Source organism: Chelmon rostratus, chromosome 5, assembly GCF_017976325.1.
Source record: "Chelmon rostratus isolate fCheRos1 chromosome 5, fCheRos1.pri, whole genome shotgun sequence".
Taxonomy (NCBI): domain Eukaryota; kingdom Metazoa; phylum Chordata; class Actinopteri; order Chaetodontiformes; family Chaetodontidae; genus Chelmon; species Chelmon rostratus.
Window position 1 is genome coordinate 29,552,183 of NC_055662.1, and position 24,284 is coordinate 29,576,466.

Consider the following 24,284-nt stretch of genomic DNA (forward strand, 5'->3'; position numbering starts at 1 on the left):
TGAAATCTGAGACCAAAATACGACATCAGGTGTTCATGTTTTCTTTCTGATCAATAGTTTAGCAATGACTTTACCTGTCAACAGGTGTGAGGAATCCCTGAGAGGAACTGAGGCGCTACTTTTTTCTGTTTGTATTCTCACCGCCAATAGGAATGCTGAATGACGTGAACCGTTTCTATAGCAACGTCACTTCTGCGTCACTTCACTGTCAGTTCATGTGCTCATGTTTTGTTCAGGTTCTTCAGGCTAACATTACGTTTAAATAGGTTGCTGTTCTTCAGACGTCGCTGATGACGCCGAATCTATTAAACGATGTGACGTAGTTTGTCAGTGTGAACACAGATGGAGCACATCGCCGCTCGTTAGCAACGCCCTCGTTAATTAGCGTAGTTCCTTCAGCTTTCATTGATTTGTGCACATGGAGTCCACCGATGGAGCAGACACAGTGACATAAAAACAAACATGTCAATGTTAACGAACCTGCCGGTGACCCTGCTCGTCAGGAGGCCAGTGAGGATGATGATGATGATGGTGATGTCACTGTGCCTCAGGTTTAGTTTAGTATGTCATGTGTTAGTCCACTGTGTTGTTATGACGACCAGACCTTCATCATTGAGTCATTGTTGGTTTATGTGATTCGCTGATTGAGTTAATTGCTGATTGATTAACACATTGATTATTGGTGATTGATTAACACAGCAGTTAACAGATGTGTGTGTATTATGTTTATTAGTGACAGAATTAATTGAAATGATTGGTAACATCTGCTCTCTGTCCATGTGAAGCACCACGCTCAGCTACTGCCCCCACAGGAGGTAAAACACTCTCCTCACTACTCACACTGTCATACTACTGCTGTAATAGTACTACTCTAATACCAGTCCTCTAGCACTACTACAGTAGTCTGTAGCAGTATGCATGTGCAGGGCTCTGAACTGTCTTCTTGTTGCTGCTGCTTTTAGTAAATATACCTTATTGTTAAAAAGTTTTTTTCACATTCTGTCTGAAGGTTTTTTAACCTTCAGTGGTGTAGAAGTACTCACATCTGTTACTTCAGTAACAGTAGTAATACCACAGTGTAGAAACACTGTCTGTCTCCTCTACTGTCAAAATAAAAGGAATAAGAAGAGCTCAGTGTGGAGATGAAGCTGTGCTCATCATCACATGCAGATTTTCACCCCCTCTACAGAAACACACACGGTGGACTTTTGAAGGAAGATTAATTCATGAGATCTTTTAGAGGAAACGTCTTTTAAAAACACACAACAGGCTTCAGTTTAATCCAGAGAGTTTTTGGATTTCTCACCAAATGAAGCTGTGGCTTTGGAACATTAGTCTCTTAGTCCACCGTGCACGAGATGCAGAGCAGTTTGAATGATTGAATCCAGTGAAGAAATGTAAACTGACATGTTGCTTCTCCTTTGTGTTGGTGTGTGATCAGGTGGTGGAGACCAGCAGGACAGCCCCCCCCTACGCCCTGAGGCCTCCTCCTCCTCCGCTGTAAGAGCAGTAACACCGCTGCATGCTTCACTGTTCTGCCTCTGGAAACACACATAAACAGTGTTAGACGCTGTCAGAGATATCAGTGTGACACCTGAGCTATCTCCATGACAACCGAGTAAATGCCATCGCCTCATGAAGGCTGTGAGATGGGGGTTTAAAGTTCCAAGTCAAGAATGAACTGTTAGCCTCGCTGTCAAACTATTTGTTCCGTTTGTTTAAGTTAGCTGGTGCCATGTTGATGGGACGTACAAGTTGAAGCTAAGCTAACTGGACACTTAGGCAAATGGAACTAGAAGCCAACTCAAAGCTAACTGTACATAGAAGCTAATTCTCAGCTAACTGGAACTAGAAGGTAACTCTCAGCAAACTGGACATGGAAGCTAGCACTCAGCTAACTGTACATAGAAGCTAATTCTCAGCTAACTGGGACTAGAAGCTAACTCTCAGCTAACTGGACATGGAAGCTAATTTTTAGCGAAGTGGAACTAGACGGTAACTCAGCTAACTGGGACTAGAAGCTAACTCTCAGCTAACTGGGACTAGAAGTTAACTCTCAGCAAACTGGACATGGAAGCTAGCACTCAGCTAACTGGAGCTAGAGGGTAACTCTTCACTAACTGGAATTTGAAGCTAACTTTCAGCTAACTGGACATGGAAGCTAATTTTCAGCTAAGTGGAACTAGACAGTAACTCAGCTAACTGGAGCTGGAGGCTAACTCTCAGCTAACTGGGACTAGAAGCTAACCCTCAGCTAACTGGACCTGTACGTAGAAGCACAGATCGTATGTGGTTCATTGAACAGACATTGTGGTTCGAGCAGCAGTTGAAGGTGTAAATTTTTCTTTCTCTCTTTTTATTAGAAAACCGAAACCGTCTGCTGCATCACAGCCTCTGGTGCCTCAAAGACCTGCCCCCGCTCCACCTGTTTAACCAATCACAGAGCCCCGCCTGCCACACGGCTGACCCCTCCTCCTCTTCTTCTCCTCCTCCTCTTCAAAACTCAGTCCTCACCCACTTAGAGCTCGTTACCTAGCAACAGCCAGGAAACAATTGCAGAGCCGAGGTGGCAGACAGCCGGCCCTGAGTCTGCCAGGGCCGGATCAGGAACTGGACTGCTCCATCAGGAAACTGGACTGGGAATTAACCAGAACAAACAGGAACACACCAGTACTGAAGTGAAGCAGCGGCTGCTCTCTTTCTTTCCCTCTAAAGTGCAGTCCGGAGACAAAACTCAGCTCCACCAGGTGAGACATTTTCTGCTCCGTCACCAAACCAGCCAATCTCTTTTCACCTCTTTACTGAAGAAGTCACTTACAACATGTGGCATTAAGACAAAAGCAGAAAACATTTAACACAGCACCTTTAATAATGAGGATAACATAACAGGCATGACTCTTAACAGGACGACACATTCAACATGACAGCAGGAGAATAGTAATGATGCAATACAAAATCAATAAAAAGACAATAATGTAAAATCATAATAATAAATCATCAGAAAAGGTAAAAAATAGAAACAGATTTCTTAAAAAATCTTCTGTCACACTGACTGTATGGACACATTTCTTATTGGTTAAAAATTGGATCTCAAAGTGCTTCCTACATTCAGTCCTCAGGGGTTCAAACAAAGAACGAAACCTTAACGGATGTGAAATTTCCTCAGTAAAAATAATGTAGTAATAATGTTACAGCTTAATTCAATGGTTGGTTGATTAGTTGATTAGTCCTTTTTGTCCCAGAATCCTGTACTGACGTTCATTAATTAGACATTTCTTTGTTTCTCCATTTTTACACAATTCACGTTTGTTATTTATACCCACAAATCCTGAGAATATGTTGGCGGGATAGATATTGTGCACATTTTCTTAATGTACTTATGTCTGTTGGAGAGGACATATTTACATGAGAGAAGCCAAGTTGTTTCCCAATGAACATTAAAAAAACATGGGAGCCAAACCAGCCAATCAAATCTCGAGTTACCTGTGACATCAACAAGCCAAATGCAAGATAAACCAAAAATGTATTTAGCAATATATCCTGTATTAATCCTGCTGTTTTAACTTCCTGCCCTGAGCTCTGTTTGTAACAGCTTCATTTCGCATGCTGTCTGGCTAACTTCCCCTTGCTAGCTAACAGGGCTTAGGGTTACAAGGTCTTAGCTAACTATTTAGCTGCACTGTTTCCCAAATTTCATAGCATTATAAAATTTCCAGTTTGCTAACTAATCTTTGACAGCTCAGCTAAGCAAGCTCACAAGCTCAAGAGCTAATGCTAGTTGACCTTATAACCAGTTAACCTTTTCACTGCTGAGTCACTACCCAATCAAATATTTGTTCATCATCTTCATCGTCATTACTACGAAAAGAAGTGGTTATGATTCATTCGCTAATGGTTGTTACTAATGTTGGTGTTGGTTAATTAGAACTGGCTAGCTAACTGCTAACTAACTTTTGCAAAATAACAATGCTTGCAAAGCTGACATGTTTATGAGCTAATGCTATCAGACATTTTGTGCTTAATGTCAAAAGCTGTTTTATTCAACTTTTAAATATGACTGACAACTAACTGACAAGTTAGTTAGCCACAGTGTGTTCCAGATTGCAGCCTGCATGCTAACACTTCACTGCTACACAGTATTTGCTACATAGTTAGCGTGCTAACTTGCCAACAAACATTTGCTTGCCAAGAGTAAATGTAAAAGGCCAAGAGTTAAGTTTGGTCATCTACATTACGCCCCAGATTTCATACTAAATGCTAGCACTACAAGAATTCACCATACATTACTTTCACTATCACCATTTCGGCAGTTAATAAGAAATTAATGTAATTTTCACGACATACTTGTCAAGTGATTGTTCACTAAGCGCCACACCTCTGATTTGCTATCGACACCATATTACTACGTCAAGCTTTACGCTTTAGTTTATGGCACATTTACCATGAAAATTCAATTTTTTTTTTTTAAATGAATCCATGAATTCAGGTAAGAAGCAGATAAAACCAGCTTCTCTTTTTTAGCCATTGGTTTTGCTGAAGCAACACCTGTCGAGCAGCTAGCTAGTTAGCATTAACTCTGAAATCACTCCATAATGACTACACAGTGCACCAGGGTGCTGTCCTCAATAATTTTACACTGGAACAAAAAGTAGAGTCCATGACTGTCTGCTAACAGTCCCACAATGCAGTGCTGCGGCTCTACTCTGTGATGATGCAAAATGATGATAGTAAGTAAATGTCCACATTTTTTTACTGCTCAATATTTGGTAGACTATTGAGTGTCGGTTAGCAAATATATGTACAACCTCCATTCCAACAAAGTCTGGACTCTGTGAAGCGTCAATAAACCAGAATCAACAATCAAACAGTTTCCTGAAGTGTACCTGAGTCCAGGTGTTAATCTCTTTATCCAATCAGGTGCTGACAAAGTGTTGACCCTCGCTCCATCCTCGCTGTGAACCACTGAGCCTTTCAATCATGATACTCTCACTTGTTACCAATCAGCCTGTTTACCTGTGGAATGATCCAAACAGGTGTTTTTGGAGCGTTCCACATCTTTCCCAGTCTTTAGTTGCTCCTGTCCCAACGTGTTTGAAACGTGTTGCTGCATCAGATTCAGAATCAGCAGATATTTAAAAATAAATGAAGCTGATGAGCTCAGACAGTAAATATATTGACTTTGTGCTGTTCTCAGGTGAGTTTCTGTCAGAGAGGATCAGCAGGTGATCACATCCTGTTGGATGATGTTTCCACAGAGGCTTTGTTGGAATCGGGGTTGTATATTGACACAAATAAACCTTGACACGTTGATAGAGGGACTACTGAATGTATGAATAAGAAAGGTTGATAACTATAAAATCTGGCTGAATTTAATATTTCTGACTTATTGCTTGAAAACAAAGAGCCTGAAAACTGTTCAACATACAAAATCATGCTAAAAAGTGCTGTAATGGAAAGATTAGCTAACAGTCACATGAGCTGGTAAGTGCTTCGCTCTGATTGGCTGGTTTGACGACACAGAGGTCACTGGAGGCGGAGCTTGCACTTTGAAACTGTTTTTCTGTCTAAATGGAAGCACTGGTGCCGTCTGATGGCACGCCCCCTCTGATCAGCACTGTCATAGGAATGTAACGCACCCCTGCTGCTGTGCGTGGGTGCGCTTGGTCTCCACCACCCTGATGCCCGGCACTCTGTCTCCAGAATTGTAAAAATTGACAGTATGCAACACCATGTGAGAACAGGACTCCTCTGGGTTTGAGTTCCTGTCCTCTGGATCTGGATCTCTGCGGTACGTCGACGTCTGTGGCCGTGCTCCCGACGTTTCTACAGGAAATGTACGATGGCTTTGTTTAGTTTTAACACGAAGAAAATCTCTCCTGAAACACTTCAACATCGCTGCATCTGATATCTGTGATGGTCAGCTTCTCCAGTCTGAGCAGTCTGAGATGTGTCACTTCTTGTTGTTCAGAAGCCTTCTGGGAGACGTAGGCAGTTAATGAAAGCAGGTCCACGTTTCAGGTCATAGTCAGCACCTTATTCAGCAGGATGCTCCAGCATGGAGGAGGCTCAGCTGGTTCCTGCTCAGAGTTCTAGTGTGGAAAAAGAAGTGACCTGAAAACGTGTTTTCACACATAAACAGCATTTTAAAGTTCAGCCGGCTCAGTGTGACACACTGTGAGACTGAGTGTTCGTGTTCTGACATCACAGATTTCAGATCTGAGACAGCGTTGAAGAGTCAGACGGTGGAAACACCTGAACGCGTCACCTGAGGTCGAGAAGCTGACGGACACAGAGTCAGATTCTGAACTTTGAACTTTCGGGACGTTTTAGTTTCGTTCTTGTCGTGCGAACGCGTCAAAGTCACTCACCACCGGACGGGGGGTCCCTGCTGCCCCCAGGCTCACAGCTTTCATTCAAAACAGGGATTTTTACACCATCAGTGAACCAAATGATTCTGTATCTGTCTGACTGTTAGCATTGTTAGCCAGCTAGCCGCGCTGGATGCACCGTGTGAGGAGAACATCGTTACTGCTATCTGCTTTAGCTCATTTTAATTTGTCTTTGACTGTTTTTGCACAGAAATCGCTGTGAACATGAGGATTAAAATCAGTATCTGATAGGGCTAATTCTGTGCCATTTCACTGTATTCATGCCAAACAAGTCCGGCAGAGTCAGCGTCTCCTCCAGCGTTTCATTCCTGAGAGAAGAGCAAACTCTGGTTCCAGGTCAGGTTACAGTCAGTAAGATCAGTTCAAGGTCGAGTCAGTCTGGTGAGACAGTTTTTATTAAAATCAACAAATCTCATGTTCAGACTCAAACCAGCACTGATCCCAGTCTGATAGATTCTCTGTGTCACAGAGCTCCATTGAACACATCAGTGAGCCTCACTGTCGCTCCTTCATCACCATCAACACGCACACACACACACACACAAACACACACACACACACACACACACACACACACACACAGCGTCCTGCTGTCACAAACACTCACTACGGCAACAAATGTGGATTCATCCGCCGCTGAAAATAGTCCCAGCAGCTGCTCTGTTTCCGGCTCGTTACAATACAAATAAAACCTGCCGTGTTTCTGCTTCACATCAGCTGTTCAAGATTCACTTCACTGCAGAGTTTCCTTGCAGCGCTGCAGTGAATCCAGTCCAGCTGTCCCTGATTCGACACTGCACAATTTGGCTCTGCACATGAGATTTATTCAAACCAACACTGTTCAAAAGTTTGGAATCACCTGTTGTATTGAAAATGTATTAATAATAATGTCAGCACAGGTAAAAACAGCATGATTCAGACTCCAGGTGTATCCTTTACACTGGAAATAGTTCTGGCCTTAAAAGAAGAATGAGATGATTGAGTGAATGTTGAATTTGTGTTGTTGTCAGTGAACCACAGCGCTGCCCCCGCAGACCCTCAGATCAGACTGAACAGGTTGTTCAGATCATTCAGTGATGCAGCTTGTCATCGGGCAGCTGAGACTGGATCAGGATCCTGTTCTGTGTCCCTCTGCAGCCTCGCTCTCTTATATTCTTATTGGACTGTTGCTCAGAGGCTTTTGTCTCTTTCTGCTCTTTCATTGTCAGCCTGGTTGAACCTTTGAACAGTGTTTTGTTCTCTATGTACAAATTTCACACAAAATAACATGTATTTGTCCTGTGAGCCAGCTGGCTGTACCGACTCGAGCCTTCGTGGGGGGAGAATCCAGACCTCTGAACAGTCTGAACACAGACGCTCCAGACTTTCAAACAGCAGATTCTGACCTGAGCGGTCTGGATGCTGCCGGTCGTTTCTTTAATAACAGAACAAGCTCAGAAATCCACACATCGACCGATTGGTCAACCTGCTCTGAAGAAATATGTTGGAAATTTTTAGCCCAAAGTTTAGTCTTTCAGGCAGACTCCCCCCAACCGTGGCAGCACAGCCTGTGAGGTAACACTCAGGGCAGCAAGTCTCCTCCTGATGCAGTTATATTTATGCTAAACCTGTGTATACTGTATGAGTGAGCGACGCCACAGCAGGTAAAGACAACGATTGGTCAACAGGTGTCATCTGATCTGCTCATAAACACTGACATCACCATGGCGATGCAGAGAATCTCATCACCTTTTTCTATTTGAATAAATTTTATAGGTTTTTGTTCTTTTTTTGCAAATGTAAACCTTGTATCTGTGGTAATCCTCCAACTTTCAACTGAGTTTGATTTCATTATTAAACATTGCTGTGTCATGTGGAAACCTCGTAAGGCTGCTTGATTTTCATGTATAAACCAGTTGATGTGTATTTATAAAGTCTGATGTTTCTTCACAAATGAAACAAACCACCAGTTTATACAAGAAGAGCCGAACCGATTAGTCCATTAATCAGTTAGTCGATTGATAGGAAATTAATTGGCCGTTACTTGGCTAGTAACTATTTTGTCACTTTTCCACCATTGAATGAATACTGACGCACTCTCGCGCATGCTTTGAACTAACAGACATCTTTTTTGTTAATTTTGCATAAAAATCAAATGTAAGTATTCAGATTAGTAAAGTAGAAATACAGCAGTATAATTCACAGTGCAAAAGTACAGAAGCGATATCAGCAAAAATATATTTAAAGTAAGACGTGAAAATATTCATCAGTTTTCTGATGCACTTAGGTTTAAAAAAATGTTGAACTTTATTTTAATGTAAATGACAATGAGACAATTAATGGAATGATTAAAATGTTACAACAAGTCGTACAAAATAATGATGTGTTCTGGCTTAATACTACTTTTTGAAGAAGTGTGTGGGATTGAAGAAGCTATTTCTAAACTAAAATTCCTGGAAACTGGACACTGATTCAGAAGCAGCTTCACTCCACAGCTCTCTGGTTTGGAATAACAAGTTTATCTTGTTGAAAAGAATGTCTGTAATTTTGTTTGAGTGGAGAGTATCTGGTCTCCTTTGATAGATTCAAGAGGGAAGCTTCTCTTGAATTCAGTGATCATGTGAAGTGTACAACCCAACACTGCTCAGTGGTTGTCAAGGCAATCCCACAACTAATGATGAGTACGGTGAAAGGCGTGTTGCCTTGTGATGTGTTTGAACCATGTTAGCCTCAATTTTACAATAAAAGTCCATTTTAAGGAGAAGAAAATGTTCAAACAACATTCGAACATTTGAAACCTGATAACTAAAAACACTCAGTTTAAATTGATAAATGATATTTATCGTTGAAATGAGTTTTTGAGACAAAGATTCAAACTGATTTTTCTGATTCTGATATTGAAACTTCTGAACGTTTGTTCTTCACTTGTAATTGTTGTTATAATTAATATCTGACTTTCTATCACACCAAATTAGAATGTAATGATATTAGATTAGAGTTATAATAGAGGATAAAACGGGAAACAATAAGTTTAGCCTGATTATTACGGCTAAACAACATATCCACAGATGTAGATTTATTAAAGACAGACTAGTCTTAGTCTTCATGAATCAGTTAACAAATGTTAAGTGCTGAAATGCATAAAACCCAAACAAACCTTAGATATCTGTAAAAACACCAACTTATTAATTTCTGATTTCACACTTTTAATCATGGTTTTGTTTTTTTCCTTATTTCCATTGCTTTGTGCTTAGTGTGAGATTTCCAGTAACTGCACTACCGTGTTGCCAGCTTGATATTGTAGCGGCCAGACTTTTGTTTATGTGATAAAGGTATGTTTGAAAGAAAAGTCTTAATGCAGAATGGCCCCTATCAATGCCAGATATGAAGACATCTGATTTTAACCACAACCTGTCATAACTTGTAACATCTGTTATGTAGCAGCTGGTCGAGGTGGAGCTGAGTTTTACCCATTTACAGTCCGTTGGATGGTTATAGTATGCACGTTATTCTATAAGCTCTATCAAATAAAGGAAATAAAAATATATGTATTTTTAGATTCATAAGTATTCATCATGAGACCAGTACGCAGCCCTGTACGTCATGACGTCACGCGGGCCTTGCTTCCATGCTCCGTGCCTCGAGCTGTCATCATTTTAACTGGGAAGGCGAAGGGCATCCGGGATACCGGCCGAGAGGGGAGCCGCTAAAAGTCGTTTCTCGAGGTCAGTATCCAGGACACGAGACGTGTACGACGTCTCACTGCCCACAGGCAGACTATCTGATCTGCTGTCTCACCCGGAGACAGTTCAGAGAAAACCAAAATCCGTTTTGAGGAATTTGAGAAAGACAAAACCTTTTAGCATTCTAGCCGCATGCTAGCTAACACTCAACCAGTTCAGCAAATCTAGCTAACGTTACTGAAGGGGCAGGTCATTTGTCAAAGTATTAGCTGGAACTGTTGGTGTTTCTGAAAATTGTGTTTCACTTAATAGAAAATAAATGCAGATATCAACCATGTAGTTAGCTTCCTAACACTCGTTCAGTTTAACTCAATTAGCACCCATTTAGCCGCTAGCCAAACGTGCTATTGGAAATTGAGTTGAAAGTAGAAGCTACCCGGCTAATTACATAACGTAACATGTTAGCTCTGAAGCTAATCATGTAGCCAGCCTTTGCAAAGTAATACCCAGCAGTCTTTAGCGTCCAGTCTCTAGGTTTTGTCAATTCTGAACATTTAAAGGAGGTCATTTTACAATGTTTTGATAAAGCAAGCAGCAATTTTCGAGAACTCATGACTCGTGAAAGGACAAAGTGACTGACAGTTGTCTTAGCCAATAGGAAAGATTTTGATTCGTATTTCCGGGCGGGATTTCTGTCAGACACCAATAAAGAAGCCGGGTAGGCCGATGGTGGGCGCGTCCAGGCCGGGGTGAGGGAAGGAGAATGGAGGCAGGCAGGGAGACCCAACAAGGTCAAAACACAGACCAAGAAACTCCAGCTGAGGATTTCTCACGTCTGTCAGACTGGAACCAACATTTTTGTTCTTGGAACTAAAGTCTTCTAAAGGTGTTTTTAACGTTTTTTTCACTTTATCTCTAAAAGGACAAACGGTGTACAAGTACATAACATGCTCAAAAGAGAACACGCAATTTAAAAAAGAGTGATGCTTAAGTTTAACCTCGGGGGATAAAGATCTTCTTAAAATATTTTTTACAGTACAAACTGTTGGTTTAATTGCTTTTTGTTTTAGAGAGTGTTGAATAAATGCGTTGATTGAACTCTTTACGAAAGGCAATAAAGCATGGTTTCTTACCTGTAAATTTACATTTATAGCAATGGGATATGGCCATTATAATAAAAAGATTAATCGTGTACCTGCAAGTGTTTTTCTGACCAAATAAGACGTTTCTCCAAAGTAAGATAAAACTTTTGCCAGAAGTTCTGCACTATTGGCTGACGCTTAGATTAATGATCAGATTCTGCACATCCAGAACAGAAAATACAATTCAAGTTATTTTTTTATTCCTAACTTTCACTGATCTGTTCGTACCGTAAGCCCCTCTGTAGTTCCTCCAGTCTGTTGTTGCACCACCTGTTGTCTTTGTACATTAATGAAGTGAAGTCCTACTGCTTGAGATGGCTGCTGCTATTTGTCTCAAGTGAAAACATTTTTAACTGTAAGAGTGAAAAGTTCATGTTGATGATGAGTTTGCTGTTCACAGCTTGTGGTGTTTGAAACGTGAACACACAAACTCTCTTCCTCTTTCCTGTCTAACACAGTGTCTCCTTCTCTCTCAGAGGACAGGGGACGGTTCACTCATCCCTCTCTGTTCTGGGACTGACCTCGTGGAGTGAGTTTTCGTCCCGTCGTTGTTCTGAGGTTGAGGACGTCCGGCCCGTTGGATCGACCACCACCACCCTGTGTGTGCGATACTTTAAGGACTGCTGATGCATCGATTAAGGACTTGTGCGGCGCGATTGCGTCCGCTCACCGCCTCGCAGGCGGCTCAGACTGTCGGCCAGCAGCGGCCAATCACAGTGACCTCCTCAGGTGGCACAAGGACGTTTCAGCCAATCAGGTGTTACACTGCACCTGTGGCCTCTGAGCCGTTCCTGAATGGGACGAGCTCCAACTACGTGGAGGAGATGTACTACGCCTGGCTGGAGAACCCGAAGAGTGTTCATAAGGTAAGGGTCAGTGGAGCCCGCTGCTAGCGTGGAAACCCGATGCAGGGGGTCTGTAGTGGTGGGTAACAGGTCCACTTAAAGGCGTCTCAAAAATGAATGTAAAACGTTAACTCTGATAATCAAAAGTTAGCTAATAGAACCATAAAGAGTCAGTTTGGGCATCAGCTGCATTTCAGAAATATAAACAAAAGGTTTCACAACCACAAAATGTCAGGATGTGTGTTTGTTTCACCACGAGGAGAGTGACATGAGTGTGACAGAAAGTTTGTCATCTACGTGTACATGTCTGTGAAGGTAAATGCAAAAAGTCGTGCACACTGACTGGACACGTGTGAATATTTGTAGTACAAACACAACTCAGTGGCTGTCTGGCTACAGCAGGACCTCGTATGAAAACGGCTGTAAAGCTTCTTTTTAATGCAAGAAAGAGGGATTTCGAGAGGATTTAGTACATTAACTACATTTTCATTTAACGTACAAACATATAAACATCTAATTCACCATACTAAAAACACGCTTTCCCTGTGTGCAGCAGTGAGAAATAATGATTGTCAGGCCTTAGACAGTCTGAGACAACCGAAAGGAGTAAAACTGAACTGTGAGATGAAGAACTGTCAGTGTGGTTCAGAGAGACTAAACACTGTTTTGCCTGCAGAGATATTGAATACTTCAAGCAATTAAGAGAGTTAATGAAGGGTAGAATTGATGGATGGTTTTTCATCAAAAAGCTCTCCAGTGTTGTTTCACTACTGGAATCACAAGAACACTAACCATTGTCATAATCTGTAGAAGAATTTAGCTGCAAGGTTGAACTTCTCTCAGCTTATTTGTTAACAGGTGTTTAAAAGGTGTTTTTCTGAATTTGTAAGAATATCATCCCAGTGCATCATAAAAAGTGCCTGCAGGAAGGTGACGTACTGACCAGCTGGAGGGGGGTAGCTGGTGGTGTTTCACCCACACTTTTTAACCTGAGTTGTAAACCAGACTAATAATAGCTTCTTGAAGCTCAGTGACATGACGGAGCTGTTTAACTGTCCAATGAGAAGGCAAAGGAGGCCGGCCTCCAGCGAGGAAGAGTAAAGTCTTAAATTCTTCTTCTCTTTACAAACCCTGTCCTCAACCAGGTGAATGTTGGGGGGGGTTAGTTATGTATTAGTTGTTAGTTCCTACAGGTTTAATGGCTAGTTACAAGTTTGTCCTCACAAATGATGCTGTGTGTGTTTGTGCTCAGTGTAGAAGAAGATCAGTTCGTGTTCTACAGATTAGAACACATTTTCCATGATATCCTCTCGCTACTCGATTAACAAAAGCACGGCAGGTAGTGTTGAAAAAGTATTTCTATTTAAGTTATTTCATACCTATAAAGAAAAGTAGATCAACTCCAAAACATGCAAGTGCATTTAAAAGAGAGAGAGTGAAAACAGAATCTTCATTAGATTTAGCAAAATCAGAATCCTTTAATGTTTACATGTTGAACACACACGGTAAATCCTGTCTGTGTGTGTGTGTGTGTACGTGCCATGTTACATGTCACTGTTGTTATTTAAAGATCAGTGTGACCCTGCTGTTATCGACTTAGCAAACTAGCTGGGAGCTAAACAGCAGGACTGCACATATATCGTACGTCATAGTGATAATGTTTAATATCAGTCGGTACAGTGTTACTGCAGGGGGCAGGTTATGGAGTCTGACACACACACACACACACACACACACACAGGGTTCATTGTCATTTTAGAAACTCTGTTTCATTACATTGCACATTACGGTCCAATTCTCACTTCAAGAGAGGAAGCTGTTCACAGACCTGGGAGCAGCTAAACAAACAGTATTTTCTCTGCGTTCTTTACCCACCCTGGACTAAAATGTATTAACTGATGGAACACTTGTGCAGTATTGATCTGTATCTGAAGGTGCTCCAGGCCGTTTGCCATCAGAACGCTCTCCGCCTCAGCTCCAGGTTGTCGGCACAAATGTGCACATATTTGCTATTTAAAGAACAATCTCAGGATTTGAAGAATCGATGTGGGATCATGAAGTGAAAATCGTGGTTCATTCGAAAAGTTGTTTTTAACGCTTCATCTCTTGGCAGCTCGCTGTCAAAGATGCAAACAGGTGAACGGACGCAGATTAAGCCTGGACTTCCTCCTGCTCCTTCACAGTAAAAGCATGAGTCAGCTGCGTTCAGTGTGACATTGTGACACACAAGCAGCTGCAGGAAGTGATGAGTCTGCATTAACTTACACCAGAGACACTGACACACCTGTGAACTCGCTCACAACACTGTGATTGGATAATCGTATGTCTTTTATGTAATGTCCCTTCATGAGTTTATTGGATCCTTGTGACACTTAACAGCAATAAATAAGAGACTTCTGCAGGTTTTCGTGGGCCCTGCTGGACACACAGAGACATGAAGGTGGGAGAGAAGAGCGCAGTGTGGTGACTGAGCGAGTCAGACACTTCCTGTTAGTCACTGTGGTCTTGTGGTTTCGTTTTTTCGTCCGTCCACCAGCCTCTCCCTGCGTCTAGCCCTCATTGAGTTCCCAAAAAACATCTCTGATCTGACAGCGCTGCTTTCAAAAACTGACCAAATGTTAAAAAACAGACAAAACTGGACGTGACTGGAGGATCATTTTTGACCTCTGGAACACTTTCGACCACATTTCATGCCTATTCAGTGAATGAAAGTTGCTCAAGTGTCTTTCAACTTGAGCTTTTAAGTCTAATTTGCTCCAGCCTGTTGGTCCACAATAGATGCTGTTAGCCACATTAGCCGCAGAACATGCTAACACCATATCAGACTGATCAGTAGAATAAACAGTAAAGCAACATAAAATGTTCAAACTTGCAGGTTCTGAGTTTGAAGTTGGTATTGATCCGTCCCTGAGCTTCAGGTGTGAAGTGAATCCTGCTTTGTATTGACCCTCAAAGCAGTCTGAAGTGAAAGAATGAGCACGCATGCAGACTAAGAGTTCTCCAGTTGTTGTCAAGTTCCCTGAAAAACGTTAGTTAATAGAAAAGCAAATGTTGAAATGCAGATACTTTTGAAGTCAGCAGTTTAGAGCTGGAATGGTGTCACACAGGTTTAAAATCACCTTCAGCTCACTGACTGGAGCTGCTGGGTCATGTGACTGTCAAGAGGCCTAAAACAATAGAAACAGTACGAGCCCGACAGTCACACAGCTACGTTTGCTGCTGGTTAAAAGAGTCGTAGAAGCAGAGTTTCCACTGACAGAGATCCAACATATCTGATTCACAGTTTCTGCACTGCGTGAGAGTGAAGCCTGAGACTTCTGGTTTAATTAACGGGTATATGTGAAAGTTGCTTTTCAGGGGTTGTTTTTCTGTCGTTTTGGAAGGAGTGACTTCACTATCAAAGAATGATGGCTTTCATTATTAGCGTGCAGACGTACGGAGCAGTTTTTGTCTGTTAGAAAACAGAATATTAAAACTTTATGTCTCAGCTGAGAAATGATTTCTGCTGAGACACTGAAAGGCGTGTTGGCTCGTAGTCTGTGGCTGTAAACTGTGTCTTTGGGTGGGTTTGATTAAACCAGTCTGACTCATCCTACAGTTTCAATGTTCACCAGAAGAAAGTGACGGGACTTTCCCAGCAAACTGAGGCTGGACGAGCTGCCTTCAGCAAAAAGTACAAATGTTACCGCTGCTGGACGAAGTACTCACAGCCTTTTATAATACCATACATGAATATATAGATGTGTTATTGCAGAGGGGAAATGCATTTAATGGCCATAACAGGAAGAATGTCAGTCATACTAAGTGATCAGTTTTGGGTTTGATGTAGCAGAAATGTTAAAGATTATAACTTAAAATCAAAGTATGAACACCACAGTGTGAAAAGTAGAAGTTCTGCATTCAGAAAGTAATTTAATTCAAAGTACAGAGGTAATATCAGCTGAATGTACATAAAGTGGTGTTATATGTTGTGTTACTGGATAATAATTAACTGATGCATGAACATAAAGGCAACCTGCTGAAGACACACAGGCTGTTCCTCTGTCAGCGGATTAAAAATAATTTTGTCTCCTTCTCTCTTTCCCCTCTCCTCTTCCCCCCCAACGTTTCCTTCTTATTATTTCCCTTCCTCCTCCTGTCCTCCAGTCGTGGGATGTATTTTTCAGGAACGCTAACGCCGGCGCTCCTCCCGGGGCTGCCTACCAGTCTCCTCTGGGTCTGTCGGCTGCTCCTCAGCTCTCCTCTCTGGTCGGAGCTCAGCCCAACGTGGAGAAGCTGGTGGAGGATCACTTGGCTGTCCAGTCCCTCATCAGGGCCTATCAGGTACTTGTACACACCATAGGCAGCAGGAAGTGCATTAAACCTGCTTGACATCTGATGGCCAGCAGGGGGTGACTCCACTGGTTGCAAGTAAAAGTCTGATTGTTTGTAAGTTTCTGAGAACATGATCCTACTTCTCACTTGGTTCGTTACCTCAGTTTCCTAATGAGGTTATGGTCTCAGTCAGGGGTCTGAAGTCTTCTTCAGTACAGCATGATGTTCATTTTGTAAATGATGGTCCCATTTAGAGTAAAATAGACAATAAAGCCGGATACGTTTAGGGGGTGGCTGCCCTGTGATCGACAAGTCGCTACCACGGTTTGTCCTCAGGTTCTCAGTCACAGGATAGGGCCCCCGCTCCACCCTCTCGTCCAGGTGGTCAATTCTGGTTCTGAAAAGCCAATATGGTGACCGCCACATTTCCAAACTGGAAACCAATAAATGATGTCACGGTGGCTCCTTCCACTATTAAACGGTCTGAGGTACATGCATGTACACAGGTGGATTATACACTCCAGCTAGTATGTATAATAACAGCTCATCAGAAACTGAGACCTGGTACCATAACCCAGATTCCAGTTTGTCATAAGTCTGCTCAGCTACCTGTTAGCGCCTCCTGTTTACACTCTACCTGTGGGTGAACTGGCTTTTTAAAGAGGGAATACTGAAGGACTGATGTGTTTTTATGTTTTAGCCTTTTAACGACCATTACAGATGTAGCCCAGTGGTTCCCTCTGCAGACTTTCTCCTTGGAGATAAATAAAGTATCTATCTATCCATCTATCTACCAGCTCTGAGTCTGAGGCTCCACAGGAAATCGACATAAGAGGAAGCAGAAAAACCTCATTCTGCTTTGTTTACGGGGCCACCAGTGAACAGGGGAACCACTGATGTCGAACACGCTGTTGATTCAGCACAAGCCTCCACTCACCAGGTTTAATCTAAAGTTGAAGGTCATTGGTTGCTCTGTCCAGAATCCAAGTTTTTGTTTCCACAAACTTAAATTGAATAAATGTATTCAAATTTAACAGTTACTAACAGTTACTTAAGATGTTTCTTCTAATGGTGAGTGAGTTGCTTATTGAAAGATGCACTCATAAAACCTGAAAAGCATGTTTTATTTTCTCATCCGTATCTCTGGATCCTGACGACTCCCTGTTCCATCCTCCATGGCTGTAAGATGTGATGTTAACTTGTCTTTTTTTCCCTCAGTTCAGTCGATCAAACAGACACTTTGTCATTAATGAAACTGTTTTAAATTCTTTTTTGTTCTCTTATTTGTTAGGGTGGGATCTTTAAGTTCTTCTTAAATTTAATTATTATTATTATTTGTTCTTGTTTTATAATCATTTCTCTGAATTGATCATTCTTTTTATATTTCTTAACGTTGGGCTCAGGACTCCACACGGAGTCATGTGATCAGCAGAAATTTATGATGTCTATGTTTTTTTACTAGTTTATAAAATGAATAGGTTTGCAGTGAAGGTCTATATTTCTGTATGTAATGACGGTGGAGCTCACTTGACTGTGAAATATGTACATGAAATCCTGAGACCTGTGTATTGAAAGGTTTCGGGGATCTTGCTAAAAGGTTGTGAAGCCCCTCCTACTGATAGAGCTACTGGAGGTCCTCACAGGTCCAAAATTGTGGACTTGTGTGCGTGAATTGAATTTCACAAACAGAAACCTGATCTGAATGAGACTGATCTGAGTCTCGGCTATCAGACTGGATAAAACTGACATGAAACATCAGCTCCTTGAAGTGAGAACCAGCACAGCCCAATGAACAGTGCAGTCAGTAGATTCATGCTTCAGGATTTAGACCGGTCCACAGCTTTAATCAGGAGAAAAAACTGAACCCCACAAGTTAAAGTCTTCTAAATGAAGAAGCTGAGTTTCTCACACAAGTTTTATCTTTTTCGTCCTCGTCGGCCGTGCTTAACTAATTATGACTTTTTTCAGTTGTGAAAAGTTCCAGCTGAAGCTTGAGGAGTCCTTCAGCTGTTAGTGAAAATACAGATTTATATTCATTTCATGAACAGGACTGGGGGCTGCCAGATCATGTTTGCACAGTTCATAAACACAGGTCCCACACCGGCTGCTGGATAGACTGTCATCAAACCTGCAGCTGTTCATAGTTGATCCACAGGAGGCCCAGCAGGACCTACCTGGACCTGATCACACTGAATAAACTGTAACCTGGATTTGGCCAGGCTGGACTCGGCCCCCTGTCATGTGGACCTGTGAAGACCTCCAGTAGTCAGGCATGCCTGTCAGTGCTGTTAATGCTGTGATAACCAGGTCTGTGTCTGTGTCTGTGCTGGGTGTATGTGTAGGTGATGGGGCATCACAATGCCCAGTTGGATCCTCTGGGAATCAGCTGTGTGAATTTTGATGATGCTCCGGTCAATACCGGCTTCCAGGATGTTGGTGAGAACGCCAGAGCGAAAAAACAAACAAACTGCTTCCAGCCTGTGGTGTTAATGTTGCTCTTCCCCCCACCCCCCCCCTCTCTTCTCCCTCTCTCTCTTCTCCCTCTCTCTCCTCTCCTCTCCTCTCCTCTCCTCTCCTTCCTCTTTCTTTCTTTGGTCTTTTTCCTCTTTTGTACTCTCACCCTGCTCTTGTCCCACCTCTTCCTCCTGTCTCGATGTTGTGTTGATCTTTTTGCCTCTTTTTTTTTTGGCATTTCCTCCTTTTCTTTATCTTTCCTTTCTGTACCCCCCCCCCCCCATCCTGCTTCTCATCCACTTGGCTCTTCACATCCTCCCGCCTCTCTGTTTCGGCTCTTACGTTGCATCTTGTTTCCTCCTCATCGTTGCCTCCTCTTCCTCTTCGCCCTCTCCTTCATTTCGTTCCGTCCTGTCCTCTTCCTCCTCACTCCTCCACCTCCATCCCCTCCTCCTCCGCCTCCTGTCCTGGGTGGGCTCTGTGCTGTTGTCACTCCCTGTAGATCCGAGGGCACCATGTGGCCCAGTTGGACCCTCTCGGCATCATGGACGCCGATCTGGACTCGTGCGTCCCCACTGACATTATCACCTCCTCCGACAAGCTGGGTGAGGAGCTAAACCCTTAGAAAGCAATCAGAACATCTCTTACTTCCCTTTCCCCCTGTTCTGTCCTGGCCTGCCTTGCAGCCCGGCTCTGTCTGAATGTGCCAGTGGTCGGGGGGCAGTGTGTCAGAGATTCTTGTCCTGGGAATGTTTCTGTGAGCTTGTCTTCAGCTGAAACTTTATTATACATGAGGAAGATTTCTTGGATCCTTCATGTACAATAAACCGTCGTTCTGGACTGTTCTTGAACGTTCTTGTGTACGCTGAATGTTTCAGAACTCTAAAACCTGAAGCGCGACTGTTCCTGGAACAGACTCGTACATGATGAATGTTTCTGAAATTAATCGGACTTGTTAATGTTTCTCTCAAACAAGTTTGTATAATTAAAAATCTTTCTGGAGCAGTTTCTGAAACCTTCTTGTACACAACAAATGTCTCTTGAGCTGAATTTAAATCCTGAATCTGTTTCTGTGGACATTAACGTCCTGGTGTACATTGAATGTTTCTGAAACTTTATTGGTATTTTACCTTAAAGTGGAACTATTCTCTTTATTGACGACATGAATTGACCCCCTGAAGGACTTAAAGCCTCTGTGAACTGTCCTCAGAACCTGGGTTAAGTTGTTTTATAGGTTAGTTTAGAAAGATCTTAATTGGATTTGAGGTGCAGAAATAAATTCGGCCCTCAGGTGTCGTGGATTTAACCTTTTGCACCTGGATGTAGAGGAACAACATGACAAAATATGACAACTTTAGACATTATTTAAAGAAAGATTATTATTATTTACCTTAGCTGAAGTTCATTCTTGACAATTCTTCGAACAGAGACGTAGAGTTTCTGAGATGATTTCACATCAGTTTGCCGTCCTTTGGCGGACACTTGACCCCAGCACGATAATCCTGTCAGCAGTGTTTGGATCAGTTGGTGTTTGGCTGTTAGCTTCATGCTAACCCTGTTGGTTATGCTGCTCTGGAATCTGCAGCAGTTTTGCTTTTTGTTGTTTGGCTTCTGCTTTTACTTGTTAGCTACCAGCTGTTAGCTTGTTAGCTTGTTTTATTAGAAACTTCTGTTTTCTTTCCGTTGGCTGACCGCTGTAAAGACATTGAGGCTGTTGAGCAGCTCGGGCCTTCGTCGCCTCTGTTTTCAAATGGGAACCTTGATGTTGAATGAGTTAAATAGTTTCGTATGCATGCACACATATGGCAGTGACAGTCAAGACTGAGGCGTTCTTATCTAAGAAAGCACACAAAGCAGAGAAGGATGGACATGGACGGTCTGTCGCAGTGGTTCGTAGTCTTGGTGTTGACACCCCCCACACAGAGTCACAAGTTAAATCTGAGGGTTAAAAGGTGATAATCAGGACAAGAAAAGCAGAAAAACTTCAGATTATTGTGTAATTCCTTTGCCATGATTATCTGGTTAGTCTGTTTTATGGATGTTTACTGGTTAGTTTCAGGACAATAATATTCCAGCAAAAAGGATCAATGAGTTTAAATCCTTCTGTGTATTTTAAAGTGTGTTTGTAGTTCATTTAACCCGTGGCTAGTTACCTGCCAGCCTCATTATCAGACTGAGCTGTGATCATTTAGTCTGACAGTGTTCGGGTTTGTTAGTTTCATGTTTTGGAAGCAGGCAGCTCTAACCAATCAACAGTCTCCTTCCCCTCGAGGTCAGCTCAGAAGCTGTGGTGTAGAGCGCTCTGATTGGTTATTTATTGTTATTTTCTATTTTTATCGCTTTTTGTTTTACTTGCTGAAAAGTCAGACGTTTGCAGCCTTTCAAAGCTCTAAAACCAGACCAACTGAAGGAACAGTTCATGTGGATTTTCTGTTAACTCAGTTTAGTTTACAGACAGAAACACAACCTTTTTATTTTTTCTTATGTAAAAGCATCAGGGCATAGTTTGTCTCTGTTTTTGGGATCTGGACTCAGGCCGCCAGTAACCGCGGATTAGCTTTAGCATCACCAAACTGGATTCTGTTTGCTTTTTACTGAAGTGAAAATCCTGATTCGCCATCTCACATCGGCACCGTTCAGTCCGTCACACGCAAAATACAACGTGAGTCTATCCACCATCGTTTCACAGGACCGTCACAGTAATTTAATCGTTGTCGAGCTGATGGTGTTGCAGACAGAATGTGAGGCAGCTTTCTGAGAGCAGGCTCTCTGGTGTGTTCAAAGTGTTTGTAGTGAAAGCAGACTGCTGCTTTCCAGCGACTCCTCAGGAATTAGTCCCGTCCCTGCTGCAGTGAAGGTGACCTGTGCTGAATGGCTTCATGTTTGGGGAAACCCTCAGTGTGGGGTGGTTGTGGTGTGGCTTCTATATTGAGGACTTTAACCTCAGCATGGTGTTAACCGCATCTCTATTTCTCCACCACTTTACTCTGAAATCAGGACTTGTCTAAACCAAACCTCTGGACTCTTACAGTGAATAAAAGGTGATGGAGATGTTGAGACGCTGGGCTGGTGTTGTGCTGTGTGATTTAGCTGTAGACGGTTGTCGGCGGTGGTATAAAATGGCCGTGGATGTCAGGTTTAAGGAGATGGTAGGTCACTAATGGTTTCCGGGTGTCTCTCCCTTTGCTGCCCCCTGCTGGCGACCCTCCCAGACGTGGCTGTGTTCAAGGAGAGGCTGAGAATCCTAACGGTAGGAGGTACGAGAAACGACAATGCTGGTGTGTCACTGTGCAGCGCTGTGAAGCCAGTAGTTCATCCTTAGTGGAGTGTTTTTCTTTCTGCAGTACTTTGCACGCGACGTCTACAGGAAGTCCAGGATGTCAAAACCGCATCCCGTGGCTCTGTTTCTGACATCCTGAGCCCCCGTAAAGGTCGCTGCACTGGAGGGCGGGATTAGAAATTTACATTTCATTTGGTTCAGTGTCTTTGCTTTTATCAAACGTGTTTCTACAGGAGTTCTGGTGACACGGGGCAAACTCAGTCAACACTGCTAAACTGGCTTTTCACATTAAAAGCACAGCTCGTCATTAAAATAATGACAAAGATATGAACGTAAAAAATAGAGTAGTCTTAATCTTTTGAGTATACAAATATGCAGGGATAGAAATATTAGTTTGACTTGGTGCAGGAAGACAGATTGACTGTGTGAAGGAGCTGAAGTCACACCTGCACCATTGCTGAACAACGATGGAGTCCTGTATTCACAGAAATGGATAACCAGGCTTCTGCATGTTCTTTCCAAAAATTAAATGCTGAATATGATCAAAACTAGGATACTAATGTAAACAGAGTCAGTATCAAGTCAACTGAGAACTTGTTTCTGCAGGTAGAAAAGGGGAAATGTGTTGCCCTCAGTCATCATCACAATGTTAATACATGTAAAGAGAATCAGATGCTAACTTTTGTTGATTTTAAAACCGGTTTGATCAACATGTGTGTTGTCCTGACAGCTGATGTTTACAGACTCGCTGTGTTTACTCCTGCAGAAAGATTATGTGGCGATAGCAGACATTGAACCAGAGTGAAATTTCCCTGTAAGACCTGAACACACAGGAAACATTCAGAGGAACTTCAGAGACTCGTTTGATGATAACATGCAGCTGAATGGAGGGTGTCTGCTGTGGTGTCGTGTGTGAAGCAGCTGGTGCCTCGGTCTCTCTGACCTCTGGAAGTCTCCTGTGTGTCCTGGTGGGTGTAGTTAGCTCTGTTAGCTTCTAGCTGCTGCTAGCACCCTGCTCCATGCAGTAAACAGTCGAGTAGCCTGTAAAATCCCTGATAGATGATATCTGCGAGTTCATGTGGAGCCTACGGCCTGACATCAGAAGATTATTATTAACTGTGGCCACAAAATGATTGAAGTGTAGACATTTCTAACTTTTTCCAGGTCTGGAGGCATTCAGTTCTTCCCCTGAATAAACCTGCAGCATTTGATTATTATTAATGAAGAAGAATTGAAGGTTAGAGAAGGAGAGAAGGAGTGAAGCTTTTTATAATACTGTTCGCTAATCAATAATAACAGAGTGATTTCTGGAAACAAATATCATAAGACCATAACATCAGCTGGCACCTCCTGATTCTCAGTCTTCTTTTAAGAAACATTTTTACTTTCTTCATCTGATTAAAACAAGCAGACTTTATTTATACAGCACTTTCTAAAAGACGTTATATATGTATAAAATATTATATATGTTATATATGTTAATATTAATTCTCTATATGTAAAAGAAGAAACACACAAATCTAAAGTTTAAAATCAAGAGGAAGTAGTTATAATGATAAAGGTTTCCTCCAACATCGTGAACAAGAGGCAGTTGAGCTATGTTATCTCTGTAATTAGTTTTATCAGCTCTTCAGCGACTGAAAAACGTCGTTTTTGTCTCGTCGTCACGTTTTAGTCAGTTGTGGCTGTGGTTTAAAAATCATCTGCTCATGTCGCGCTGTAGGTTTGACCTGTAACACTGGCTGAAATGTTCCTGTTAGTGTCTCACAGTGATGAACTTCTTCTCATTTTAAGTGGAAATAAAGTGAAAGAAAGCATTTAAAAAAGCATTAAATGACATAAATAGTAATGAAACCAGGTGACTCACTGACAGAAGCCGTTCAGCCTGTGGGATTTAGCGGTGTTAGCTCGTAGGATGTTTCAGGTGGTGCAGGTCTGAGAGCTGCTCTGAACTGGAGCTGGTTTTGTCTCTTCTTGTCTGGCTTTCTTTCTCCTCTCCTCTCTTTGTGATCTCCTCTCAGCTCTTCCTCTCTGTTTTCTGCTTTACTCCCATGTTTTGGCCTCCTCTTCAGCTGTAGCCTGACAGTGAACAGTGATTTCTGTGCAGTTAGTCTCCTGCAGAAGCGTTAATGTCTTCTTTGATGCAACACAAGTCTCACAGCGCTCAACATCCTGGCTGTTGGCCTGAGATCAGCTCA

The 24,284-nt window shown here is 42.3% G+C and overlaps 2 protein-coding genes across 4 annotated transcripts in view; both read left to right on the forward strand.

The window, feature by feature from the left end:
• The window catches only part of adam9 (ADAM metallopeptidase domain 9), a 28,218-nt gene extending 23,233 nt beyond the window's left edge, over window positions 1-4,985 (forward strand). Inside the window, exons 22-24 of the mRNA XM_041937512.1 lie at window positions 786-815; window positions 1,442-1,500; window positions 2,364-4,985. Of these exons, the coding sequence (XP_041793446.1) occupies window positions 786-815; window positions 1,442-1,500; window positions 2,364-2,433 (159 nt within the window). The 3' untranslated portion in view covers window positions 2,434-4,985. The remainder of the gene's footprint in view (window positions 1-785; window positions 816-1,441; window positions 1,501-2,363) is intronic.
• Window positions 4,986-9,997: 5,012 nt separating this feature from the next.
• The window catches only part of ogdha (oxoglutarate dehydrogenase a), a 29,985-nt gene continuing 15,698 nt past the window's right edge, over window positions 9,998-24,284 (forward strand). For 2 of the 3 annotated variants that reach the window (XM_041936209.1, XM_041936207.1), the window contains exons 1-5: window positions 9,998-10,093; window positions 11,670-12,059; window positions 16,185-16,361; window positions 19,309-19,411; window positions 22,019-22,063. In XM_041936209.1, the coding sequence (XP_041792143.1) occupies window positions 11,820-12,059; window positions 16,185-16,361; window positions 19,309-19,411; window positions 22,019-22,063 (565 nt within the window). In that variant the 5' untranslated portion in view covers window positions 9,998-10,093; window positions 11,670-11,819. The remainder of the gene's footprint in view (window positions 10,094-11,669; window positions 12,060-16,184; window positions 16,362-19,308; window positions 19,412-22,018; window positions 22,064-24,284) is intronic. The other variant, XM_041936208.1, reaches the window with a different exon arrangement.